The sequence below is a fragment of the Mercenaria mercenaria genome, chromosome 15 (genome assembly GCF_021730395.1).
Source record: "Mercenaria mercenaria strain notata chromosome 15, MADL_Memer_1, whole genome shotgun sequence".
NCBI classification, from domain to species: domain Eukaryota; kingdom Metazoa; phylum Mollusca; class Bivalvia; order Venerida; family Veneridae; genus Mercenaria; species Mercenaria mercenaria.
Genome location: NC_069375.1, coordinates 62,086,231 through 62,102,232, shown reverse-complemented (window position 1 = coordinate 62,102,232; position 16,002 = coordinate 62,086,231). Strand labels below are relative to the sequence as shown.

At 35.5% G+C, this 16,002-nt stretch overlaps 1 protein-coding gene across 2 annotated transcripts in view; it reads left to right on the top strand.

Moving 5' to 3' along the window:
- Window positions 1-12,464, top strand: part of LOC123556510 (uncharacterized) — a 29,894-nt gene extending 17,430 nt beyond the window's left edge. For both annotated transcript variants that reach the window (XR_008367476.1, XM_053525413.1), the window contains one exon: window positions 9,558-12,464. Coding sequence is in view for 1 of the 2 variants with exons in the window: in XM_053525413.1 (XP_053381388.1) it covers window positions 10,405-12,159 (1,755 nt within the window). In the remaining variant the exon portion in view is untranslated. The remainder of the gene's footprint in view (window positions 1-9,557) is intronic.
- The last annotated feature ends 3,538 nt before the right edge of the window (window positions 12,465-16,002 follow it).

The following is a 16,002-nucleotide window of genomic DNA, read 5'->3' as shown; positions in this document are numbered from 1 at the left end:
ACTGGGCAAAGTTAGACTAAACTTCACAGAAATGATCTTTGGGTGCCCCCATTCAAAATTGCCCAAAGAATTTGTAGAAATGATCTCTAAATGGCCCTCTACCAAAATTGCCTAAGCCATTCTGTTTTGATGAAAAAACGTGGTCGCCAGGGGTCGGGGCTTATTTTCCCCATATGGCTTTATTGTAATTTCAAAAAATCTTCTTCTTTAAAAAACCACTGAGTAGATTCACACTAAACTTCACAGAAATTATCCTCTGGTGATCCCTATCAAAATTGCCTAAAGGATTGAAATCTATGCAGAACTCTGGTTGCTATGGCAACCAAAAGGAAGAAGTTTAAAAATCTTCTTGTCCAAAACCACAGTAGCTAGGGCTTTGATATTTTGTATGTGCCATCATCTAATGGTCCTCTACCAAATCAGTCCAAATTATTCCCCTAGGGTCAAATATGGTCCCGCCCTGGGGGTCACATGGTTTACATACACTTATATAGGAAAAACTTTGAAAATTTTCTTGTTCAAAACCACAGGGCTTAGGGCTTTGATATTTTGTATGTAACATTATCTAGTGATCCTCTACTAAGATTGTTCAAATTAGTCCCCTTGGGTTAAATATGTCCCCGTCCCGGGGGGTCACATTATTTGTATATACTTGTAAAGGGAAAATATTGAAAATCCTCTTGTCCATTTGATATGTAGCATTATCAAACAGACCTCTATCAAGTTTGATCAAAGTATCCCCTAGGGTCAATCATTGCACCGTCCAGGCTCGGGTTTATATAGACTTCTATAGGAATAAACTTTGAAAACCTTATTGTCTGAAACAACAAGACCTAGGCCTTTGATGTTTTGTATGTAGCAGCTTGATGGTCCTCTACCAAGATTGTTCAAATTATTACCCTTGGGTGAAAAGAGACCCTTCCCTGGGGTCCATAGTTTTACATATAATTATATAGGAAAGACTTTAAAACTCTTCTTCCCTGAAACTGAAAGACCTCGGCTTTTGATATTTGGTATGATGCATTGCCTAGTAGTCCTCTACCAAGAGTATTCAAATTATGCCCCTTAGTTGAAAAGAGGCCCAACCTAGGGTGTTCCAAGTTTTACATAGACTTATAAATGAAAAAAAAAAATGTCTGAAAGTTCAAGTACAAGGCCTTTGATATTTGATATGTATCATTGCACAGTGCAGTTCTAACAAGATTGTTCGAATTATGCCACTGGGGTGAAAAGAGTCCCCGCTCCGACCTACTTTCTTGTTATTAAGATACAGCCTTGAAATTTGGGTGGCGTGTACAGTTTTGCACACTGACCTTAAACTGACTTTCAGTGACACTGAAAGTGACCTACTGACCTATACTTTCTTTGATATTTCAGCATCAGTTTGACATCTGATACATGTAGCTCATATTACTCAGATGTGCGATCCAGGGTCATTATGACCCTCTTGTATTTTGTTGTTGTTTTTATTGTTTTGTTTTTAAAGCTTTAACCAAAAATGTGTTCAAGCAAGCAATTCTACTCAGGAAAGAGATATAGGGCCGTCATGGCCCTCTTGTATAGAATTATGAACCTTTCTTAGTTTCACGAAATAGATCACAGTGCAAACCAATTGGTGTGTTCAACTCCTCATACACTTTTTGAAAGAATAGATTCAACGTGGTCCAGAAGCACAACCTTATCTGAATAAAATTTGTTTCAAACGTTTAGTCGAGCATCCTTCATGTTAAGATGGTCTGTAATGGAAACTTTGCTAGTAAGAGGATCGCAGAGTATGCTGGGTCATCCATGTCCAATGGACAGAATTCTTGTCATAAACTATGAGTTACATGGTCTAGTAAAAGTCCTTCTTACAATAAAATGCCTATAACAGTTAAAGAAACCATAGACATGGTGATGAAATTAGAGACGGAAACTGCTTTTTCCTTTCATCTAAACACCATCACTTAAGTTAGAACACTCTTTACGTGTAAAAGCAAAGATTTTCTTAAAACTAACACAGAAAGTCTGCTACAAATAAGTTATGGCAGTGTTATAAATTGGGAAACCATTGTAGAAAATAATAAGTTTAGGGAAACATGAATTTACATTAATAGTTTTGAATTACTTTAAGTATAAAAGTAAGATGTGACTTAATAAACTATCCACAGCATTACACAAAAAGTACTACTCAGCAGCTAAACAAAAACATGAGTAAAATGCATTTATCTAACTTTGGAGAAAAGTAAGTCTGCCTGTATAAAATATGAAATATTGAGAATTCTACCCCACCATCTCTTTCCCACACACTTTCCATCATGGTAATGAACATTATGTTGAATATCTGAATACATGGATCGTACTTTGACTATCAATATATTTTCTGCACGATTGATAGTGATACATAGACCACCACCAACAAATAAAACGTTTTATATACTAGTGTGCTTCTAGAGGAAGAATGGCCAACTTTCCTGAAATGATATGCTACAGTCATTGTGGGAGACATGAATTTCCATCTCGATATTGCTTTAGATCAAGATGAAGGGTACTTCAGTCATGAGGTATGCGTCAACGTGTGAATGAACATTCCCTTGCCCTTGGTCAAACATTAGATGTTGTTATAACTACTGCAGAATAATATCAGGTGTAGAACGAGGATGAATTTACAAAGGGAATGCCACGTTCCATAATCACAGTTACACTACAACGTTAACCAGAACAGCGCAGACACTCATGTATCAAAGATATACCACAACCACACCCATCTAACTAACATAGAAAAAACAGACAAGTAAGATGTAAGAACACTGCAGGGGACCGCTTTAGACACAAACACACAAACAAGCAGCACAAAACAACCGTGCACCGTCCCAGGGCCCCGGCAGCCAAAACAAAGGAGGGCACGAAAACGAACTCAAAGTAAAGTTGGAGAGGACGGGGAAGCACAAATGCAAGGGGTAAGGATGGGGCGAAAGGGGGAGCAAGGAGGAGATGAAAAACGGCTTACAACAAACAAGACAACATATGCAACAGAAAATACAAGACAGACCAGCCTCGCACTAACCCTATTTTCAACAAGTTAGACAACACAATATAAATGCTGAGAAAGGCTCTAACATCAGGAAAAAAATACCAAATTAATTAAGTAAAACATAAAATTAACATCATTGCTACCAATGTGTTACAGTAAATAAACACCTCATTCAAGCTCGAACCGGCTACTTCTCTGATAAGGCCAAGATAATCAAAATATACCTACTAGGAGACAATCAAGATGCTACCCGTCCCCTCAAACTCATCCACAATGGAACTTGCGCAGAAATTTAGTGATTACATTCATCGAGGAAATTGTCTACATTAGGAATCGCATTATTTCCCATAGCCAAACTGATTGTGATTCATCAGACTTGTATCTTTCAGAACATCAGGAAGTAGCAAACTGTCTTGTTGATTTAGCTCCTACAACGACAGCAGAGATAAAGGAAATAATTGAAAAATCTCCAACAAATCCTGTGAATTTTGACACTTTACTAACATGACTTTTGAAAATATGTCTTGAGGAACTCTTGCCTCTTGATAACGAACATCATAAATACATCAATGGAATTAGTGCGAGAATAAGATCTCTGTTTACAACAATATTGATCCTAATATTCTCAAAAATTAGAGGCCTATGTCTAATCTCCCTTTAAAAATCTTAGTAAAGGTAGTAGATGCGCGTCTTGAGCAGCATAATCACCAAACACCGTTACACTGACTCGAATATGACTTTGGAATCACAGACAAAGCAAATGCCTGAACGTCATTATATATTAGTGACCGCTATCAAACCGTGTGTTAGATGGTGCGACCAGTCAGTCAGTCAACCAGCCATCCAGCCAGCCACCCAGCCAGTTAGTTAGTCACTAATAGTTAGTTAGTACTACTAGGTGAAGCGATAATCTTTATTATGTGTACAAATTCGGTTGACTTATTTCTTTATATGGCTTTTTACTACATTTGAATATACAAAAAAAAATGATGCAAAACAATATTTAAGTGTAATGACTTCATTGGCCTCTTGTAGTATCAATAAAACGATAAGCAATCGCAAATAAGAATGCTTTCAGTTTTGAGTTAAATCCCCAATATCAGGAACAGATTTACCCTTCATGTTGATAAGCCTAAATATTGTTATTTCTAGTTAATAATGTGGAGTGGGGTATGAAGGAGTCACCTTGCAATAGGTTGGTCGGTTGCTTGCTTGGTTTTTTTTGCGGTGTAAACACTTAACGAAGTGTCCGAACCCCAGGAATGTGTTTATTATCAGAAACACAATTAATGTTACATTTTTTTAAACATTCTTTTGCAAAGGTAATCAGATACTGTAACACCAAAACTGGGGTATTATGTCTTCATAGTGAAAAAAAAATCATAGTGTAAATACAAAATATGTTTGTGTTAAATTATGGTATAAAAATGAAAGTTGTCTTGGTGTTGAAATATTAATATAGTGCAAATTTAGTCAGATATTTAGTCAGATATTGTCGAACAGACAAAAATCGTATTGTACCTTTTATATTGAATGTTGCCGGAACACTTTCATTTAATATGCATAATCCGACCCAGTTATATAAATAGCACACACAAAACTACACTCATTCCTATTCTAACATCGAAAAAAAAACATATTAAATTTTGTTCGATAAGAAAAAGGTGGAGGTATATAATTAAAGGGCTATAACAACAGTAGCTAGATCCAGGATTTTGTATTTGGTTCTTGTGGAGTTTGCAAAGATTGGCAAAATCTATTCGAGCCGACAATAGCATCCCAGATCGAGCTATTATTATAATAACCCTATCATATATATATATTAAACATTTCAGTGAAAAAAATCTTTTATAATGGTATGATTTTACAACCAAAATTAACTGTATAAATACCTGCTGTTTATAGTTACTCGATGAGAGTAGGAATAAAACGAGAGGTTATCACAAATTATAAAGTTGCAAAATTACTTTAAAAAATTGGTGTGAGACATTTATTTACTATGGATTGGATTTTTATGTTCATTTTAGCTCATCCGAAACAAAGGTTACAGCCTATAATGTCCATCTTTCTCAAATTAAATAAGCATTATCTCCAAAACTACTGGTCAGAATTACAACAAAATTGATCTGCATTATCCTGACAAGGTTCTCTCTCAAATTTGTTCAAATGGTTCCGCTTGCCCCTTTGTGAGCGCGCTAGAATTGAAATATAATCTCGTCTCGTTATGAACTCCTTGATGTGTCTTCATCAAACTTAATCGGTAGCATCATTATATGGTGTTGTTCAAGTTTGTAGAAATGGGTACACCAGGCTTTTTTACAGAACATGATGTGCTTAAAAGGGAAACCATTTAGCGGCTTCTTTTCCTGAAACGCTTGTAAACGACATTATAATAAGTCTTTGTTATTCTTACACTAAATAGATAGATTTACAATTCTATACCTTGTAAACACCCTGTGTGCAGTAATAATAACCCTTCTAATCCTATGTTGAAGGCCGATTGATATAAGTTTAGCATTTTCCGTCTCACTGTGTGTCCGTGAGCCCGCAGTCTTATGTAGTGTTATCTCTTGTGTTTTTCCCCTTGAAGTTGTAAATTTGGATATTTTGACATATCTAAGTAACCTATAAATGGATTTTCATGAAACTTTACACAAATGTAGATCGCTATATGGCAGTGGTATATGGGCAAGGGTTGTCAGGATTTCTTCAGTAACCAAAGAGTTACGTATTAAATATATTTCATCAATTCGAAAATTCTCACACGACAGACCCGTTGAAAGATCTTCATGAAAAATATCACAATTATAGACCACTAAAGGACGGTAGTGAATGTGCATCTTTCATAATGCTCTTTTCAATATCTGCAGAGTTATTGCCCTCTATTTCTATGTCCTCCCAAAACGGGGCAGTATATACTAATCGGACCGTCAGTCTGTCTATCCATTTGTCCGTCTGTCCAATGGCGAATGATAACCAAAGAACGCTTAGGCCTTTACAAGTTGACTGCCCGCAGTTAGTAGAGGAACTCCATAACTTTTGGGGTCAGTTGGTCACAGGTCAAGGTCGCAGTGACCTTGTGACTGAAAACTGTTTCAGACCCGATAACTGAAGAATGCTTTGATCCACAAGCATCAAACTTAATATGATGATTACTTGAGGCCAGTAAATATACCCTCTTATTGTTTGGGGTTAATATAACAAAGGACAAAATAGCAGTTACCTTGGGTATGAAGACGGTTTCCGATTGATAAATGAAAAACACTTTGGCCCACAGGCGTCAAAGGTCAAAGGGTGATCGCATTTGGTCAGTAGGTGACCTCTACTTATCGAGGCGTCAGTTGGTCAGCGATCAAGGTCGCAGTGATCTTCAGACTGAAAACGGTTTCCCATTGATAACTGAGGAACTCTTTGGCCTACAGGTGTCAAACTTCATAAGATGATTGTCTCAGGTCAGTAAATTAACCATGCTGTTCTCGAGGTCATAATGGTCAGGAAAAGACATCAAGGGAAGATGCATGCTCTATTTTAAACACACATTTGAAGGATCTTCGCGAAATTGGTACAAATAAAGATCACGAGCCATGCAACGTTGTTATGATATGTTCACTAACTTTAGATTAAGTGTGCTTTAACTGTTCCAAAATGCATAAATACCAATTAAATATATTAAGGTAATGAATAGGCTCATATTCAAATTAAGTATACAGCAGAATGTGGTTTTATCCTTACACCCAAACAACCAGTCAACCAATTAGTAGAGACTTATTATACTGAAATAAATTAGAATAGTACATTGGTACTTGATAACCTTCGGATGCCCTGTTCAGGAATTGCTGAGTTACTGCCCTTTAATTGCCGTCATATCTATAGATTTAAAGTTGCCAATTGATAGACCTTCCTCATACTTATAGAACATACACACGAGCTCATTTTGGAGGTGCATATCCAACTTTCATCAGAATCACACCAACATCCTCACAATTATTAACCTTGAATTGCTTTAAAATCATAAAGTTAGTATATAACCAAGAAGCCAGTTGAGAGAATTTCATTAAACATGAATATGCAACAGAATAGCGCAGTGATGCACACACTTTTTGTCAGGATCTCTTCAGGTCATACAGCAGTAATTCGGTCTTAAAAAGTCCCTTATATAGATACATCATATTTTGTTCTATTTTCAGCGCATTTGCATGTGAACGGGATAATTTCACTGGTGGAATGTATTTTAAATTAAATATGGCAATTGTCCTATTTTCGAGTTGTGTACTAGAAAACTAAAGAAGGGTGTTTATTCTGCGGACCGCTTACTGAATGCGACAATATGAGGGTACCTGACTTCAACTGACTAACATTTCTCTGCATACTATTGAACACCCCTTTTTCGTTTCGTTTTCTTGAAGCAAATGCATGGATTGAACTCTGGCGGAGAGAAAATCTAGAAACTATACCATAATTGATCTGACGTGGCTGAATTTTATTTGAAACAAAGAACAATCTTTTTACTGGTATATGACCTTCAGTTTCTTTTAGAATTATTGCCTTTTACTTGTTTCATAACCCACATCTACCTACATTATGAAGTAGCCAATGCTATGACTTCATTATACTTAAAACAATTATATAACATTATAGTTTGGTGGTACATGTTCAGCTTTTTTCAAGATTGCATCAGTAATTGCCTATTACTTGCTTTTAAATTTCTACTCTGACACAGCGCATACTTTAGCGGGGATATCAACTAAAACTTGTTTTATTTATTTTCCATAAAAACAAATAGGATAGTGTACCAAAAGGAGTGGGATTTCTACTGTTTTTTAGTTTCTTATGTGAGTTTTTATGTTCGCTCGATGTCCGGCGTCCGTCGTCTGTCTGTCGTCTGTCAGTCGTCTGTTGTCTGGTTGTCAACATTTAGATTGTGTATGCAATAGAGGCTATATTTTTCAACTGATCTTCATGAAAATTTGTCAGAATGATTATCCTGATAAAATCTAGGTCAAGTTTGAAAATGGGTTATCTGGGGTGAAAAACTAGGTCACTAGGTCAAATCAAAGAAAAACATAGTGTATGCAATATAGGCTGTATTTTTCAACTGACCTTCATGAAATTTTGTCAGAATGATAATCTTGATAAAATCTAGGCCAAGTTTGAAAGTGGGTCATCTGGGATTAAAATCACTAGGTCACTAGGTCAAGTCACAGAAAAAAACTTGTGTATTCGATAGAAGCTGTATTTTTCAATTGATCTTCTTGAATTTTGGTCAAAATGATTGCCTTGATGTAATCTAGGTCAACCTCGAATATGGGTTATCAAAGATAAAAAACTACATATATAGGTCACTAGGTTATAATATCCAAGAAACGTGTATGCAATGGGGACTGCATATTACACAGAATTTTCATGAAATTTGATCAGAATGTTTGTCTCAATGAAATCTCGGTCAAGTTTGAATGTGGGTCATCTCTAAAATAAAACTAGGTCACCCGGACAAATTAAAGAAAAGCCTTGTGTAGGCAATAGGGGCTGCATTTTACATTGGATATTCATAAAATTTAGTTAGAATGATTGCGTTGATGATATCTAGGAGGAGTTCGAATGTAGATCATGTGGGATTGAAAATTAGATCACTAGGTCAAATTGAAGAAAATACTTGTTTACACTAATAAAGAGACAACATTTTTCGTCCAATTTTAATGAAAATTGGTCAGAATATTTGTTTCTGTGAAATCACTAGGTCAAACATGTTCACACTCTTTATGTTTCTCAGGTGAGAGACCTGGGACCATCTTGGCCCTTTTGTTTTATGTAATATATGCAGAAATAAATACTCTCTCTGGTGTTTTTTGTCACGGTACAGGACTTGAATATTAAAACGGAGAGAAAGTGTGTAGGCGGCCGGGTAGCTCTGTCGGTAGAGTATCGGAACGGTATTCCGAGGCCTCAGGTTCGAGGCCCGGTCTGGCTTCACATTTTTCTCACCCTGTTACATTTGGCGCCCAACTTGGGACCGTGACTGAATATACTCCGAGATCATGTTTACCTTGTTCTCTATACCATTAGAAATTCGAGGACGAACTTTATATAGCGGGGGAGTATGTCACGGTACAGGACTTGAATATTAAAACGGGGAGGAAATGTGTAAGCGGCCGGGTAGGTCAGTCGGTAGAGCATCGGAACGGTATTCCGAGGCCCAGGGTTCGATTCCCGGTCTGGCTGCACATTTTTCTCACCCTGTGACATTTTTATCAATGAAAACAATTAGGATATGTTACACGAACAAGTGTTATTTTACTCCTATTTTGGTGTTATATTTCCAGTTTAGTTTTACAGTATGTAAAATTTAATATAGAAATTAAATAACATAATAGAAGTATTCTGATGGAGTGACAATGTTTTGTCTACCCCAACGTTTTAGGGCATTAGGCAAGGGTGAAAATATTCCGAAGTCGGATTACTGGCGAATGTTTAAAGAAAATGTGTACCTGTTTAATTCAATTATGCTTACATACTTCAAAGGTGTAATTGCCATTTCTTTTTAAAGACTTTCAGGAGAAGTTGGTCAAACGATATGAAAAGTACGTCAGAATGGTATCCACGGTACCCCTAAAACCGCAAAGAAAACAAGAGAATGTGAGTGATGTATATGTTCCTCCCTGGATGACTGTAGAAATAAAGAATGAAAAATCTAAAGAATGGAAAGAGGTTACGATTTCAATGCACGAAATATTCAAAAATAGCGAAAAGCCCGCAAAATATATTTACGTAATCGGAGACGCTGGCACGGGGAAAAGCATGTTTTGTAAAATGCTTGTGCATTTCTGGTGTATCGCTCATTCGCATCAAGAAATCAATTTAGACAAATCAGACATTATGATAGTAAAAGAAATGCAAAGCTTTAAATTCTTATTTTATGTTTTACTGCGATACTCTTCCGATTGTGACAGTATAGAAAAAATGTTAGAGAAATCATATCATGATCCTGCGCTTGGACATATTTTACAAAATGAATCAGGTAAATGTCTTATTGTACTTGATGGTCTCGATGAATGGATACCAGAATGTAAACATGATTCGCAATTTCTGACCCCAGGACTTCCAGGACGCGAGCTCGATGCTGATTATACCATTATAACAACTTCAAGACAATGGAAATTTGATACCTTGCAAATAAGTGATACTGAGGTAGATAAAAGAATCAAACTACGCGGAATAGATACATATCAAATGACAGTTTTCAACAAAGCAAAAATGCAGAGAAATGTAAAACTGATCTTCAAACCAGACGCGTTTCCGATATCAGCCACATACCATTAATCTTGCAACAGTTAATTTGTCTATGGTTTGACGATAAACTCCGAGAAAATTCGAAGTATGCTATATACAGTAATATGTTAGCGCTCTTTTTTGAATGGAATGCGCTGAAGACGACTTCAAGAAATCAAGAATGCGAGAGAGCTACACAAGCACGTATGGACGTTTCACTTTTGCCTGACTACTTATGTGATATCAAGGCCCTCCGAGAAAACATCCGTGTTATACAGTATCTTTCACTGTTAGCGTACGAAACCCTTTTTGACAAAAACAAAGAAATCAAACTGACGTTCAGTAACTCAGCATTAGAACGCCTGAACATACCAAATAACGTAATAAAGTATTGTCTGAACATAGGCATCTTAACAGAAGAGCAAGACGTAAGTTTACCTGCAAGTTCAAGTCAACAATCATTATTTTCATTTTTTCACAAGTCATTGCAAGAATACTTAGCCGCAGTGTATGTCGCTAGTAGGCTAAAAGAAATGTTGAAGTCGCTGAAATTATTTCCGAACTATGACGATGATCTTGCAGACGTTTGCAAAACGTGCTTAAGGAAATACTTTGGCACTTGCAAAACGGTTGTTGATATCTTAGATCAGTCAAACGTGTTAATTATGCTTTGTGGATTAGAACCACAGCTGCTGACAAATGTTAGTGAGTACATTTATGACGTAACACTTGTTGACAAATCGGCTGTTCAGGAAAGAAATACAGTACCGCAGGATAGCTTTTCTTCAAATCATCATAATTTGATAAAAGATATTCAAATGTGCATATTTATGTGTATTGAAGAAGCTATGTCAAGTGCAAAAAATGTTCACACACCTGTGTATATTGCCGATATTTACGTTTCGCATTCAACAGATTTGCTAAGGTATTGTGAGTATGTTGTTTCGAAGTATGTTCTATCGATAGATTTAGATAGGTTTTGGTGCTTCATGAAAAAAACTGATAACGAAACAGTTTACCTTGCCGTGAAACATCTTGGAAAATGTGATCAATTGAAGGCAATAAAATCCAGCATTAGTGATGACAGGATTAATAATGAAATCACAAAAATACTTGATACAAATGTTTTCACGCTTGAAACTGTCAGTTTCTTAGAAACAGACAAGAAAATCATAACACATCTTGTTTCGATATTACCGAAAATGCAACAATTAACTTCGCTTCAGATGAAAGGGACTATTTCCGACCGTATTCCACATGATGTTTGTTCGTCGTTGTGTACATACCTGAATCAGAATACAAGTCTTAATCATATAGCGTTTAATATTTATAGTGAGAAATTCTGTATGGTCAGTTGTAACATTGACAATCTAGAAACGTGTACGCTTAGTATTGAAAACGTTGACATGATGAAACAAATGTGTAACTGTCTATGTGAAGCAGATAAATTAAAACATCTTGAGCTGTATGCCGGTTTTTTTATGAGGTCTTATAAAACTGTTACTAAAAATCTTACCAGACTGCTGCCGTCATTAGTCAGTCTCAGTTCTCTAACGTTATGGGACTTTTCTTTTACTGACAATATTATAGCACGTCCGTGTGATATAAAGAATCTGAAAGAAATAACACTTCAAGAAGTAACACTGAGTCTGCCCACGTGGTGCAAGTTTATAGACAGTCTTCCTGCACTGCCACAAGTAGCAACGGTAGAAACATTTGACATGGATATTAGAGATGGGACAATACTTGAAATTAGAATTTGTGATATTGAACAGAAAGCAGCTGCACGCCAGTATGTTAGAGAGAAAACAAATTTATTCCGCGTGACACGTGATGATACCTTTGGTTTTTGTTTTACTACAAAGAAAGTGCGACTCTGAATATGTATTTATCATAACGCAAATTACGATCACTTGAGTTGGCATAAATGTTGACAGTGTTTCATGAAAATAACGTGCAACAGAACTGTTTTATATCAAGCTTACATTACAGCATGTGTCGTATGTCTTTTAAACAGACCTTTTTTTAAGAAAAATGCAAAAAGTATTTATATTTCTGAATAGCTGTAATAAAACGAAAAATACATCGTACTTCAGATGTTTCTAGTCTATATGTATAATTTTATTTATTTAACACACTGAATCTACCTTATAGACATGTTTATCACATGTTTGACGTCGCGGGAGTGTAATAAAGCCATTAAATAAAAATGATAATACACTAGTGCAATAAAGCTTTGACGTCGACCTCATTTATAGTATAGGAGACGTTGGTCAAATTGACTTGTTTATATAGTAGAAGAAAGCAGATTTTTTTTATGTTTCCTAAGGAAAGGCTAACATGTGATAAAAAGAATATTACATTTGTGACTTTCCACATTAAATTTATTAAACTCGTTGAATTAAATTGATAAAATGCTCGGTAGAGCCTCACATTTATTATTTTATTCAACTCGTTTAATAAATTCAATATGAAAAGACACTCATGTAATATCCTCTATATATACAATTATGACAAAGACAGTTACTGCGTTAATCACACAGTACATATCTTATAAGAAATAGAAGGAAGTAAATTGTCCTTTAGTTCATATTCATAACTTATAAATTTGAAAATGTTAATCGATTATTATATATTTAATACATACTGTTTGTTTGAAATATTTTGACATTTTAATGTACACTTGAAGGCTCTTTAAAGCTGAATTTATACAAAATGCCTGCGTGGTTAGGCTCTAGCCATTAATTTTTTTCTATGCTTGTTCTTCAGATTATTAAATAGAAATTGTAACAGTTTTCCGTACTACTTTCTATTCGATAGGTGTTTCATTGCATGACATCAGCAATTAACTTTCATACAGCGAGTATTATGTTGAACTAAATACAGGTCAATAGTACAAACTATGGACCGGCGATTTATCTTAAATGTCATGTAACAATTTGCCATGGATAGTGGAATTCTGCAGTAGATCTAAAGATTTATTGATATCTTTGACTACTATTGTAGTAAAGAATTGGATGGAGTGAAACATTTCAGACTGTTTTAATGGAACGTCTTCTACAGCTTTAATAACTATTTTACTCCTATTTAACTGTTTGCCGGTAAATAGCAAAGGCTATTGCCCGAAGTCCGTTATGACATCAGAAATAAATTTCAGCCAAATATGTTTCCAATGCTTGACTTTTGCACCAAGATATATGGTGTTTATTTTTAGATCCGTCATGTAACAAAAACCTAGATACTCGATTTATAGAAAGAACAGTGTGATAAAATCTGATGTCACATCTCTTTCATGCATACAGTTTATGTCAGTTTTTTTCCCCTTTTTTTGGGCATAGTCATCATATCACAATTTTGCATTCATGAACAGTTGGTTTGAAAAAAAATACATACAAAAAATAACTTATCTAAATTTTGCATTACGTCTATACCAGAGTTGCATTAAGTGATACTTAGAACCGAGTGTTCTTTTTGCACAGAAGAATGCAAACGATATATCAAATGACTTTTGATCAATTCTGCTCTGAAATATTGAACATTATTGTGCGATAATGTCTAAATAAGGAATTTTTTGTGGCAGTGTTGTTTTTTATCATATGTTTGCTGAAATGTCGAAATATCTTCATTGTAACAAATAGACGTATGATATATTTGAAACGACGTCAGTGTGAAATGATTTTATGTCAGTTCTGTTATGACATTTTTGAAACCGTTATAGTTTTAGGTTATTAGATGAGAAATATGCACGAGTTCTGCAGTGGAAATATTGCTTGACTTTAGGAGTGCAATATAATTCCGCAAAAGAACGAGTGCATATATTCCCGATTCGAATCTAATATTTTTTTATGATATACGCATCTACATAATTTCTTATTATATAAATGATAAATACTATTTTTAACATTTTAAACGCAACGGCACGAATGAAAGTGACCTCGCAAATGACATCATGAGCCCGATATGAAATATGAACGTAAATTTATACGGTAAAAAAATGAAGTTTCATGTTGCAATGTAACTTTCCAAAGTTTATAACTGGGTATATTATATTGTGTCTTGTAAAATGGTAAATGTCTGTGTTGTCAGTGAGACACACCTTCAACACAATGTTTGTGAATTTCAACATAAAATTATATTTGAAGATATTTAGATGAAATATTTATAGGTTATTAACTTTGTATGTGGATATATGCACGAGTTCTGTAGCGGTAATATTGCGCGACTTTAGGAGCGCAATATTATCCGCGAAAGAACGAGTGCATATATACACATACAAAGTTGATAACCTTTTTATTACATATCCACTATCAAATGATAAATTTATATCTAAATTTATTATTCTGCAACGATAGACAGGAAAAATAAGAAAATAATTTCTCCGAAAATGCAATATGCAAATCAAATTGACGCGCGCATTAATAAATTCCGTGAAAATGACGTCAACTTGTTGTCGCAACGTGAGCGTGAATGCCATGGACGTCACGCGATTCTTTCCATTACAACGTTAATAAAACATTCCACGTCCGATATGAAAGAGTTCCACGTCATGATATGGAAAAATATTGCACGATCGCGGTCCATTGAAAGCCAATAGATAATATTTTTAGATATGTAATAAATCGAAAGTACAAACGGATGTAATTGTGATATTGAAATGCTAAGAAATATATCTTAGAATCTGAAAAACGGAGGTTTTCAAATATTTCAAATATTTCAAACATTACAAATGATGATTTGAATATTGTACATGTCTATACATTTAATGCACAAGACTGTAAATAAATTTTGAAAGTTATTTTTTATGATTTATAATTGTTACTTTACACAGTTTTAGCCAATAAGTAGGCAGTCTTAGCTAAAGATCCTTGTATTGTAAAACCTGAGCCGTCTGATCCCTCCCTATGTTGTTAGTACTGAGCTGACCGACCGCTCCCTGTGCTGTTAATACTGACCCTCTGTTATACATACTGAGTTAAATGGTCGCTGTCTTTGCTGTAAAACTGACCTGACCGATCCCTCCCTGTGCTGTAAATACTAACTTAACAGATCGTTCCCTGTGCTGAAAATATCGAGCTGACCGATCGCTCCCTGTGTTCTAAATACTGACCTGACAGTTCGTTAGCTATGCTAAAAAACTGACCTGACCGATCGCTCCTTGTGCTGAAACTACTGAGCTGAATGATCTTTGTCTCTGCTGTCAATACTAAGATGAATGATAAAAACTGTACTATAAATACACCCTGTGCTGTAAATACTGAGCTAATCGATACCCCTTGTCCTGTAAATACTGAGTTCACTGATACTCTATCTGCTGAAATACTGAACAAACCGATCGCTCTCTGTGCTGTTAATACAGAGCTGATTGACCGTTCCCTTTCTGCAAATAATGACCTGACCGATCGGTTCCTGTGCTGAAAATACTGAGCTGACCGATCGCTCCCTGTGCTCTAAATACTGACCTGACATTTCGCTAGCTATGCTAAAAAAACTGACCTGACCGATCACTCCCTGTGCTGAAAATACTGAGCTAAATGATCTTTGTCTGTGCTGTAAATACTAAGCTGACTGATACACACTGTACTATAAATACACCCAGTGCTGTAAATACTGAGCTAACCGTTGATACTCCCTGTCCCGTAAATACAGTGCTATCCGATACTCCCTATGCTGTAAATCATGAGTTGATCGGTCAATCTCTGTGCTGTAAATACTGAGCTAATCGA